At 54.1% G+C, this 12,123-nt stretch overlaps 1 protein-coding gene across 1 annotated transcript in view; it reads right to left on the bottom strand.

The window, feature by feature from the left end:
- Positions 1–9,815: 9,815 nt before the first annotated feature.
- The window catches only part of TTBK1 (tau tubulin kinase 1), a 36,095-nt gene continuing 33,787 nt past the window's right edge, over positions 9,816–12,123 (bottom strand). Inside the window, exons 14-15 of the mRNA XM_007458317.1 lie at positions 10,868–12,120; positions 9,816–10,200 (exon numbers count right to left, since the gene is read on the bottom strand). Of these exons, the coding sequence (XP_007458379.1) occupies positions 9,816–10,200; positions 10,868–12,120 (1,638 nt within the window). The remainder of the gene's footprint in view (positions 10,201–10,867; positions 12,121–12,123) is intronic.

Raw genomic sequence — 12,123 nt, 5'->3', positions numbered from 1 at the left:
CTGCTGAGCCACAAGGCCTCCCTGTACCCCTACCTGGAGCGTATGCCCTGGCCTGAGACACACCTGGAACCACACTGGACAGCCTGGCTGATCTGGGGGTCTGAGACCTATCACCCTCCCCCTTCTTCACTCAGGGGCTCTTCTCATATACACAGTCCCTTCTGCCTGCCCTCTGCCCCTATTTCAGGAGCTTCCTAGATTACCCCGTGGTGCCTGCGGGGTGGGGGGCTGGTAGGGAAGGAAAGGGTTTGCCAAGGTCCTGGCATAGTTGCCTGCAACGAATGCCTAAGACTCAGAATTTGTCTGACTCCCCACTCAGTTCTCATTCATGTCCCCCTGCCGGAAGGCACAGGGAAAGCCAGCAATGTCAGATTTATTCTGATCTGATTCTCCAAACACCAGGTTGGCAAATAAGCTTCTAAAGAGCCTAAGCTACAAAAATATTTGAAAACCTCTTATTTAATCTAGTCCCCACTTTGAAGAGTTAAGAAAAACTGTTTGGGAGGCTGGGAACTCGGCTTGCTGGGTTCACACAGTGACTCAGCAGCAGAGCTGGAGAGAGGACCAGGACCCCTGACTCTTGCCCAGGCCTTTGACCCAAGCTGCTGAGCTGGAGATGTTCCAGTCTGCCCTAGGCTGGGCTCACTGAGAGAGCTCTGGGAAAAGAGCTAAATTGTTGACATGGTGTGTGTGTTAATGGTGATGCTAATAGGCTTGGGAGTGAGGGCAGTGCTTTGGTGGTGCTGACAGAAGGTGATAATAGTAAAAGATATTGAGTCTCTAGTGCAACCTCAGCATTCTGTAAGGTACAAAGATGCCTCGGCCACAGTCCCTGCCCCCAGTGAGCATACAGTCTGGCGAGAGGGTTAAAATAAGTGATACAACACCCCCTGCCTCCAGTCTCACCCCTCTCAACACACCCACTACAATGAACATTTTAAAACACAGATCTGACAGGGTAATGTCTCTGTTTAAAGCCCTTCACCATGGTACTTCCCTGGCGGTCCAGTGATTAAGACTCCGCCTTGCAATGAAGGGGGTGCGGGTTCAATCCCTGGTCAGGGAGCTAGGATACCACATGCCTCGTGGCCAAAAAACCAAAACATAAAACAGAAGCAATATTGTAACAAATTCAATAAAGACTTTTTAAATGGTCCACATCAAAAGCAAACAAACAGGGCTTCCCTCGTGGCACAGTGGTTGAGAGTCCGCCTGCCGATGCAGGGGACACGGGTTCGTGCCCCGGTCGGGGAAGATCCCACATGCCGCGGACGCGGAACGGCTGGGCCCGTGAGCCATGGCCGCTGAGCCTGTAAAAAAAAAAAAACCCTCACCAGCTCCCTCTTCTGGAGGGTGAAAGTCCAGCTCCCTAGCTTGGCCCATATGACCCTCCATGCGACTCCTCTCCCCAAGCCTGTCTCTGACCCCTCCCCACCATGCCCCATTCCCTCCAGTACCCTGGGTGCGGTCCTGAAGGCAGCCCTGGCCTCCCTCCTATTCACCTGGTGCGTGTGCCCCAGCCACTCTGGAGACCAGCTCAAGAGTGAGAAACTCCTTCCCTCTTGCTCTCACCCGTGTGCGACCCCCACATTGTTGGTTCCTCCCTCATTTGATACTATGTAATCATTTCTATAAAAATATAAAATACCATAACTGTTTGCGGTTACTGAGAGGTAAGTTTTGCAGCCATCTCATCACCATGGTCCCTCCAGCGACTCCACAGGGGAATACTCTGAGGTTTTTCCACAGCCAGAGAGAACAGCCAGTGAGGCCAACCCTGGGCATTGGCTGTGGTACCTTTGTTTTCACAGTGGAGGGTTCTCTCCCGCCTTAACATTAAACGTAGCTAATAGTCACCTCTCCCTCTTTACATTGGCTTCTAGGCAACTCAGATATAAATATGAAGCCCCTTTCTACTGTACCCCCAGCTTCATCTTATTCCCTGCCTCCACCCCATATGGCAGCTCTCCTCTCTGATGTCATCAAGGAATGGTGGTGACAATGACCATGATGTTTGGAGGCTGGAAAAGCAAGGACAAGCAAGGTAGGAAATGCCAGGAGTCTAACCAGAGTACTGATCAGCTCTGAATCACCAGTCAAGAGCTGGTTTTGGTTAAATTTTTAACCATCCCCCTGCCCCTCCTACTGGGAATCCAAACTTGGGCTCAGAGGCCAAGATAGAAGGAGACCCTCATTTATACCAGACTAGATGAGAAGGAGCCTTGTGCATGGGAAAAACAACTCCTTACTTGAAATTACACTAGAACTGTTGGAGGGTTTGGGAAAGAATAAGTTCCTGGGGTAAACAATTCCCTATATGGGACTGCCTGCAATAGAGACTTCTTACACTTTAGTGTTTCTTACTCTTTTTCCTCTCTCTCCACTGAGTGACCTCCCTATCTTACTTGGGGCTTCACTGACCATTAATCATTGCTACAATCCAGGTAATCATTTCCTACATTGATGATGGTGGTAATGACAGAATCCATTGTAGTGGGAAATATGGTGATGGGATGGATGGTATACCAGTGATGGAGGTGGGCATACTGATGGCAGAAATGATGGTGACTGGAATAGGGATGAAGGGTATGGGGCTAGGGATAGTGGTAATAGTGATGTGGTTATGAGGGCAGTGGTGGTGATGAGGATTATGTGGTAGATGACACTGATGGTGGTGGTGGTGGTAGTGGTGGTGGTGATGATGGTGAAGATGGTGGTGGTGGTCATGTTGAAGATATATAAGCTCCTGGAGAACAAGAATTTTGTCTCTCTTGTTACTCGTGTCATCAGAGCCTAGTAGTGGTGATGGTGATGGTGGTGGTGACTGCAGGTGATGGAGAAGGGTATCTGTGATTTGAGTGATAAGGGTGCTGGTAATGGTGGGTAATAGAGTTAGAAGTAGGTAATGAAGATAGAGGTGGTGATTGTGGTAAAATTGATGGTGGTGGCAATGGGTGATGTTACACTTCTTTGGGCTTAATTGTACATGGGATGGAGAGGAATGCAGAAGATGCCACCTGGAACGGATGAAAATGTGCTTGTCTCATATTTCCCTCTGACTAATGGCCAGATTCCAATGACCATGCAGATTCTCCTGCCCCATCAGCATATCACCATGGGCAAGACTAGGCTCCTGCATCGGCGGCCGAGGACTTAGAAGTTCATCTTGACCACCCTTCAGTCTTGGCTTGGTCTCAGCTCTTATCCTGGCCTTGACTCCTGAGTAGACAATGGGAAAATCTCAGCAGGCCCCAGTGTATGACGATCAGAGACATGATACCCTCCATGTTCCCACTCTGGTCTCTTTTTTCCCAGAGTGTCCCCCAAGGGCCTCTCTTTACTAACAAAGACCCCTCCAGTGTCCTGGGCCTTTTGGCCCCTATCAAGCCCCTGATTGAGGAACCTTGCTCAAGCCACTCCTTTCTCGGTGCTGCTGTCCTCAGAGCTCTCTTGGCCCTAGAACAGAAAAGATAATCTTTCTGAGGGAGTGGAGAGAAGGTCAGCGGGGGGCTGGGCAGGTCCTCACCTGTGGAGCCAAGCTGTGAGGGAAGTGAGTGTGCCTCGCAGGTCTCAGGCTCCTGGGGGAGGAGGGCGGGCAGGGGTTCTCTGCAACCCTCTAAAGTTGTCCTCCTTGGCATAGCCCCCCCCTGCCATAGGCTTGGTCCTGCCCCCCCCCACTCCTCTCTCTACTCCCCGAATCACACCAGTGACCACCACACTGAACCACACGTAGTCCTCACATCTCCACACCTTGCCCCCGCTGCCCTTTATGTGCCCAACTCCTGTTTCTCCTTCAAAATTCAGTCTAAGAGTCATATTCATCGGAGGGCCTTCCTTCAAGTTTGCAGTCTGACCTGGGAGGCCCTACCTGAGCCTCACGTATCAGCGCACAGAGAGCCTCGTGCAAAGTGAAAGGTAATTTACAGCCACCTCCTAGAGGGCACACTCTGCCTTGTCTCAGTTTCTGGATGGTGTCCCATGTCTGGCATAGCCTCTGGTACATGTGGGGCTCAGAATTAGTTGAATGATTGAAGGAATTCTAAACAACAATGAATGAATAGTCCTTGGCATTCTTTCATTCATTCATAATAATACAAGAAATTAAAAAATAGAACAAGATATTTTTCATCTACTTGATTATTCTGGGGATTTCTCCTAGAATTAGACGTAAGCAAAGATTGGAGCCAGGATGTTGATTTTGGCACTATTTGAAATAGTGAGAAGCTGGAAAGACTCTAATGAAAGCACAATGTGGAGATGGTTAGATAGATGATAGGACATTCATGCCATGGACCATTACGTAGCCATTAAAAAGAACACGAGGGGCTTCCCTGGTGGCGCAGTGGTTGAGAATCTGCCTGCTAATGCAGGGGACACGGGTTCGAGCCCTGGTCTGGGAAGATCCCACATGCCGCGGAGCGACTGGGCCCGTGAGCCACAACTACTGAGCCTGCGCGTCTGGAGCCTGTGCTCCGCAACAAGAGAGGCCCCAACAGTGAGAGGCCCGCGCACCATGATGAAGAGTGGCCCCCGCTTGCCACAACTAGAGAAAAGCCCTCGCACAGAAACGAAGACCCAACACAGCCCAAAATAAATAAAGTAATTAATTAATTAAAAAAAAAAAAAAAAAAGAACACGAGGATCCTCCTACTTTGCTGGTGGGAAAGTAACATGGTATAGCCCTTGTGGAAAAGTTTGGTAATTCCTCAACATATTAAACATAGAGTTACCATATGACCCAGCAATTCTACTTCTATATTCTACCTATATACTTAGAATATATACCCAAGAGAAATGAAAACATATGCTCACACAAACACTCGTAAATGAATGTTCATAGCAGCATTATCCGTAATAGCCAAAAGGTAGGAGCAACCCAAAGTCCATCAGTTGATGAATGGATAAACAAAATGTTGTCTATCCATACAACAGAATATCATTCAGCCCTAAAAAGGAATGAAGCACTGATAAAAACTAAATATGATGAACCTTGGAAACATGCTGTGTAGAGAAGGCGGTCACAAAGAGCCACATATGGTGTGATTCCAGTGATATGAAATGTCCAAAATAGGCAAATCTATATAGAGCCAGAAAGTAGATTGCCTAGGGCTAGAGGGGTTGCGGGGAAATGGGAGTGACTGCTATAGGTATGGAGTTTCTTTCTGAGGTGATGGAAATGTTCTAAAATTGATTGTGATGATTGGTTGTACAACTCTATGATATACTAAAAACAAGGAAGATCTGTATTTTAAGACATTGCTCGGTGTAAAAATCATGTTTCAGAATAGTAGGTATAATATGCTCCTCTATTTATAAGAAATATATATGGAGAGAGTGCTATTATTATAAACATAAAAGAAGGTCTGAGATGGTATACACCAAGTGGTTCACAGGGGTTACCTGTAGATGGTCACATTTGTGGATGGGAGGCTTTCACGTTTTATTTTATATGCTTTTAGCACTTGCCTTTTTACTACAAATATGACCTGCTTTTGACATTTTTGAACAAGAAGGAAGGTAAAAGCACGTGGGGGCCCCACTGAAAGCTAGTGAATCAGACCCTAGAGCCCCCTTGCATCACGTCAAAAGAAAGGGGGGCCCAGGAAGTCACGGAGGGAAACAGGAGATGGTTACACGGGTTCTGGAATGTCAGAGCTGTGGTGGAGTGGTCTTCTCGGAGGGAGAGCAGGACATCAAAGCCTGGGCCCTTCTCCCTCTGATCCCAGACAGGGCTGGGAGCCTACCCTGGGACAGAAATTATTTACGTATTGCCTAGGTGAAAGATTCACACATAGTGAACAGGGTCCAAAATGCAAAAAGTACAGCAAGTACACTATACTGCTGCCTCCCTCCCCCCAGCTCGCCTCCCAAAGCAACCAGAGGCCTCTAACTCATCTACACAGTTGGACATTACACACACAGTTCTTTTACTGTATACAAAAAGCCACCTCTTCATTGTAGAGCTTCACAGTACCCCACGATGTTACACGGGTGGCCATGTTCTACTAACAGGCCCCAATTAACGGACATTTAGATGGCTTCTGAGCACTTGCTTTTACAGGTCTACAGTCTCTTACCCAAACCATTGAAAATCTTTTAGAATCCAGAATATATTTATATTTAGAAAGGCAATTCAGTGCATATTCCATATATTATGAAACACCCTAGTAGGATCTAAGGCAGCGCCGTGCAATCAAACACATTAATATTTCCATTGCAAACATGTATGATAAATGGAACTAATAAAGACTATAAACGGTCTTGGCAGGTTTTGTTACCAAATGAGTTTATGCCAATCTAATGGGAAGACTCCCAAGTTTCAGAACTTTTTGGCTTTCGGAATTGCAGATGAGGCTTTGCAGAGTTCAAAGAATGCTGCCATGAATAACTTGGGACACGTATAATTTTGCAAGTTTACAAGTATATCCATAGGATACATTTCTAGGAGTGGAGGCTCTGTTCATTTGTGATTTTCATAGGTTTTGTTAGAATAGTGACCATTTACCTTCCTTGCCTGTAAGCTGCTGTACTTTATGGTTTTCCAAACACTTGTACTTTTGTCTGTTAATTTTGGGGGCAATGAAAATTCTTCCTCCCTCCCTCTCTGCACAAAGCTAGACTTAGAGTCTCTGGGAGCCAGGGGAGCCAAGAGAGCCTGAGCTGTGCTGTCAGAGACAGCAGGACCACCCCCTTCCACCAGTGGAAGCCTGAGCAAATTTCCAGTATCCATCCTGAGCTTCCATATCCTTTTCTGTAGACAATCTGCCTCCATGACAGTCCCTCCCCACTTTCCCACCAACCTGCTCTCTTCCCTCCTGTCTACCCCCAGCCCCAGGGCCTGGGCTTTGCCCTCTCTCCCCAATGAAAAAGAGTCCAGGCCAACAGAAAGAAAGGTCCACAGGCTTTTTAATGGTGTGATGGCTACTTCCCTTCCGAGACCCGATCTAATCATGACAGGGGCTTCCAGGGGGTGGGGGTGAGGGGTGGACAGGTGCAAGGTGGGCAGAGGCCATGCAGTGACTAGGAGGGGTGGGGGAGGGTGTTACATTCTTTTTGGCATGTAAACATTCTTCAGTGGCTTCCCCAGGGGGAGGGTAAGGGCACCTCTCTGCCCCCTACCCCATGGCCACCAGGGCTGGTCCCCGGAGCTGAGAAGACTGAGCAAGCCAGGCCCCTGCGAGGAGCTGGGAAGGGGGCAGCCCACGTGTTCGGGGCCCGGCTCCTCGCCTGCACCTTCTTCGTGCACAGTGCGGCTGGGGAGGGGAGGCATGTTTTGGGGTGAGCAGACCTGCATCCGAGCCAGTGACACAGGCTGTGGTGATGAGGAAATGCTGGAGGGGCGTGGTGGTGGTGGTGTGACACTCTTTTATAGAGAAGGCGCTCAGGACTGGGAAGGCTTGGTGGCAGGGAATGGGTGCCCAAGGGGGAAGAGGCTGCAGCTGGGGGTGGGGGCACTGGAAGGTGTGGTTTCCTCTGCCCTGGATGCTTCTGAGGGAGAAGAGCAGAGTCAGTCCCCAGCCCCCTCGCACACTCGCCCTTTCCTCGCCTCCCCCCACCTCAGTGACTTTCAATGAGGCAGAGGCCTGAGGTCAGTTGGGAGCCCTAGGGGGGTCCGGAATCCCAAAGGCAGACAGGGTTTTGTGTCTCTGCCCAGCTCCAGTGCTGGGTGAAGCTAGAGGGTGGGATGGGCCTGGGGCTCTCTCAGGCCGCCCCCTTTTCCCTCCCAACACCAAACCAGGGTGTTGTTGGTCCTGGGGCAGGGGTGAGGCTGAGGGCCCTACATTCACAGTTCGGTTGGTGGCAAGGAGCAGGCCCAGGGCCTGGGCACCAGGGGTCATGCCCGGGTCCCCACCTGGCACGAGCTGATTGTCATTCGGAGAAGCTCTAGGTGGGAGGGAGTGGCCCTTCCTCCACCCCCTCTGCTGGATCCAGAGGGCAGCAGAGGCCTTGGGAGGGTCTCGGGTTGACAAAGAGGGCTCTGTCCGGAGAGGTTTCCTGAGTGTTCTGGGAGCTTCTGCGTCAGCATAGGGTGAATCTCGAAGGCCATCCACCCTGGAGTCCTCCCCTGGGCTGGTCTGCAGAGAAACCACCACCTTGGCATAGAAGCAGCTGCCCAAGCTGCCGACTCTCCATCAGGGGCTTCAGCTGGCACCACCAGGCTTCTCTCGGGGCAAATTTCCTCATGGGCATCCTTCTGAGTGATGGTGGCTGGATGCTGCCAGATCACTGGGGCAGGCTGGGACCTTTCTTCCTCTTCCCTTCGTTGTCTTGTCTTGCTCTCTATGACCCAGGGAAGAACAGAGGGGCCAGGCCAGGGGGCAGAGGCTGTGTGTGCTGAGGATGGAGAAGGCCTGCAGGGGACCTGTCCCAGATAGGCAGGGTTGGCCATCCCTTCTGCAGCCCCTTGGCCCAGATGTAGGCAGTTGAGGCTGATGATGAGTTGGGATGAACTATGCAGGAGCCAGACCCAGGAGGAGGCCCCATATCCATTCATGGAGCAGCAGAGGCCTCACCCGCTGCAGGGACTGCTCAGCCGCATGGGTTGGGATTAGGACAAGAGGGGACAGGCTGAAGGGTGAGCTGGAGGCGGAGGGGACTGGGGCTGGACCTATCACACAAGCATACCATCTGGAAGTTAAAAGGGCCTTTCTGCCTTGGGTCCAGGGGCCAGCTGTCTGTCTGCCTATTTCTGCTCTCTCTCCCACTGGGGGAGATGATGGTCTGATCCAGCCTACTCCCCACAGGCAGGAGGACAGGGAGGGTGACCCAGCTAGAACTGAGTCCCTGAATCTCCAAAGGGCCAGTGCAGAGAAGATGATAACTAGCCATTCTCCACCTCCACTGAATTCAGGAGAGAGAGAAGTTGGCTGAAACCGCAGTAGGCAACATTGAGGTTAGATGGCAAGAAGGAATTCCTGATGGTGAGGGATCCTGAGCACTAGATCCGGGGACAAAGGGAAGGGGTGAAACCTTTTTTAAAGCCCCCCTCCAACTTCCCATTGGGAAACACTTGCCCAGGAAGGCAGCCCACACACACTTGATGGTTCCCACTGAGGTCCCACACAAACTAAGGGGGAGGGGGCCTTTGCACCCTAGAGGCGCAAGGGCGCACCCTTCCCCCATCACCTGTCCACTGCCTCCTACAGGGGTGTCCAGGATGGTACTGACTTTGGGGCAGGTCAGACCTGCCCCCTCACACCACAGTAGACCAATGGCTCCTAGGTCTCACCTCCCCAACCCCCGTCTGGCAGCTGAGAAGAGCCATTTCCAACCACCACAGCTCCCAGGAGACGTGAGATTAACCCCTAGTGGGAGGCTGGAGCCTCCACTTCTGGAATTTGAGGCTGCCTTTCCGAAAGGATTGGGGCGTGTAGCTTTGGCTGGAAGAGGGTCAGGAGAAGGGAAAGGCGCCGCAGGATGTGTAAGCAGAGTTCCCTGGGGGGGCTTGGAGAGCAGCAGAGGCCTGGTGGTTAGCAGGGCGTCCCCAGTCGTGGAGTCCTTGGTGAAGAGTCGCTGAGCCTTCCCCGGGGCGTAGGGTGAGCCTGCCCCACCTGAAGGGCAGCAGGGGGAGGGGCGGAAACGGGGAAGGATGGGGAGGCGGACACTCCCCCCGCGGCGCCGCGTCCCCTTCCGCAGGGCCGGCGGGTGGGCGCGGCGTGTGCTGGCGCGCGTCCTCGCGGGTGCAGGTAGGAAGCTGGGGCCGCGGGTGGCGCGCGTCAGGCGCGTAAGGCTGTGCTGGGAGCTGTTCCAGTGTGGCCGGCTGCAGGTGGGGGGCCGGGGTGAGGGTGAGGGGCCACGGAGCGCCGCGCGCGTCATTATCTGGCCCCAGCCCGACCCTCCGCAACCCCCGCCCGGCCTTTGGTTGCGCGCTGAGTCTGGAGTTTCCCTCTGGGTCCTTTCTTGGTGGCCCCCGGGGAGGGGGTGACTTCAGGCTGGGCCCGGGCCTGCGGGGCGCCCCGGGGTGGGGGGGCCCCCGGCCGGGCCTGGTGCGAGGGAGAGGGGCTCTCTTTGCGGGACAGGGACCGGCTCCGGGGGGAGACGCTGGAATGGTGCGCGGAGGAGGCAGGGAGGCCAGGACTGCGCGGGGCTGGGGGCCTGGTGCGGGCTTGGGCTCGCCCTGGGCCCGGGCCACGGCCGGGGGGCTGTTTGGGACGGAGGTCAGCAGCAATGGCCGTCCCTGGGGGCTTCTGCAGATGGAGCCTGCGGGAGGTGCGGAGGGCAGAAGGCAAGAGACAAGAGGAGGGCAAAGAAACAAAAAGACATTTTCAGAATCTCCCTGGGCACTGAGCTCCAGAGTCCTGCATCCTCAGAACTGGATGAAACTGAGGAGACCTTGGCACAGATGGATAAACTGAGGCATGGTGCCCCATCCTCCAGAACGGGACCTCTAAGGGCCACACACTCCCCGGCTGCTACCAAAAGAGCTTGCTCCAGGCTTTCTCTGATGTCTCTGTTTTATCTTTAAAATTCGCATGGATTTTACATTCTACTCTATTATATACCCATGTTTATATTAACATGAATAATGTTTTCTCCCAACTATTCTGGCCTTTATCCTTTGGCCTCAAATGCCCCATGGCACACCAGAGGCTGTGTGTGGACCCCACTGGCCCCCATCAACCTTTTCCCAAGCCTGGCCTCCTTGGAACCCCTCCAGACACACTCACTGCAGCCACTCCCTTGAGCCCAGTGAGAGGGCTGGGACCTGAGTCAGAAGAGACACTTAGTTAGGGAGGTGGTGGACAGGGGGTGTGGCTGAGGGTCCTTCCTGAATTATCAATAGCCCTTGGCTCCAGGGAAGCGTCTGCTGGTGGAGGCCTTCTGTAGTCACCCTCTGCCTGCCCTGGGACTAGCAGCAGTTTCTCACCTGCTGGTGATGGCTGTGTCAGATGCTGGGGCTGCGCCTTGGGGTCTGTCAGGGGGCTGCTGGGCTGCAGCAGGCGTGGGCATGCGGATGCTGATGGGGCGGGGGATCCGGCTCCGGGTGGCAGCTGCCCGCCCGGCTTTCCTGGACACCGCGGGCTCAGAGGCAGGCGTGTCCTCCTCGGAGCCTGTGCCTGAGAGCGTCTCAGAGGCACGGCGCTGCTCCTCACTGGAAGAGGATGAGGCCCCAGAGGCCAGGCGCAACAGCAGGCGGCCCTGCCTCTTCTCCATCACCAGCCGCGCCAGGTCCTGCTGTGGTCGGGCCCTCTTGCCCCACCGCTCTTTGGCCGACAGTGAGCCTGAGGGCTCCGAGCCTGTGTCCTCCTCAGACAGCAGGACAGGGATTCGGCTCCTGGGGCGAGGGCCTGGCATGGCATGGCGACTGGGGGAGATGGTGGCCAGTTTCTCGGGACCCGGCTCCAGCAGGGACGCCGGGGCTGGCCCATCGGCAAGGGCTGGGCCATTGGGCAGTGAGTCTGTGGTCACCTCCAAGGGGCTGCTCCCGGGGGGCGCGGACAGGACACAGCTCACCAGCCCTGCTAGGGCAATGCCGTTCTCCAGGTACACGGAGGCCCCCTCTTCCACAGCCCTTCCATCAGAGGGCACCTCCAGGCCCAGCTCCCCCCCAGCGCTGAGCTCCTCAGACCGGGAGGCTTGTCCACCAGAAGACATGACATTAAGGTGGGTTTTCTCTGCAATGTGCACAAAGGTCCTCTCGACTTTGGTGAAGGGCGAGGAGGTGACTGCCACTCCCCCTGCCCCTATGGTCACTGCCCCAGCCCCCGGCCCTGTCCCGGTCCCGGGGGGCTTGGGCTCAGACTTGAGGACAGAGGACAGGGTGCCTGGCTCAGAGACGTCCAGCTGGCTGCCAGTGGGCTGGGGCCGTTCGTGCTGAGGAGTGAGGGCAGCCAGAGTGCCCAGGTCAGGGTCGGGGGCCAGGTCGGCAGTGACAGGCGACTTCTTCATGTCGCCAGGGGAGACGAGCACCAGCGTTTTGGAGCCCTCCTCAGGCTCCAGGTCCCCGTCAGCCATGGAGGCTCGGCCCCTGGACTCTTTCTGATCATCGGCCAGCAGCGTGGACGGGGCGCCCTCCTGGCTCCTGTCCGTGCTCCTCTCGCTGCCCTCACTGCTGGAGCCACTGTGTGGCCCCAGCGCCTCCCCCAGGGCCCCTGCCTCCTCCTCCTCCTCCTCCTCCTCCTC

The sequence above is a fragment of the Lipotes vexillifer genome, unplaced genomic scaffold, assembly GCF_000442215.2.
Source record: "Lipotes vexillifer unplaced genomic scaffold, Lipotes_vexillifer_v1.1 scaffold4, whole genome shotgun sequence".
Taxonomy (NCBI): Eukaryota; Metazoa; Chordata; class Mammalia; order Artiodactyla; family Lipotidae; genus Lipotes; species Lipotes vexillifer.
Note: the sequence above shows the minus strand (reverse complement) of the source record. Positions and strands in the feature narration are given on the sequence as shown.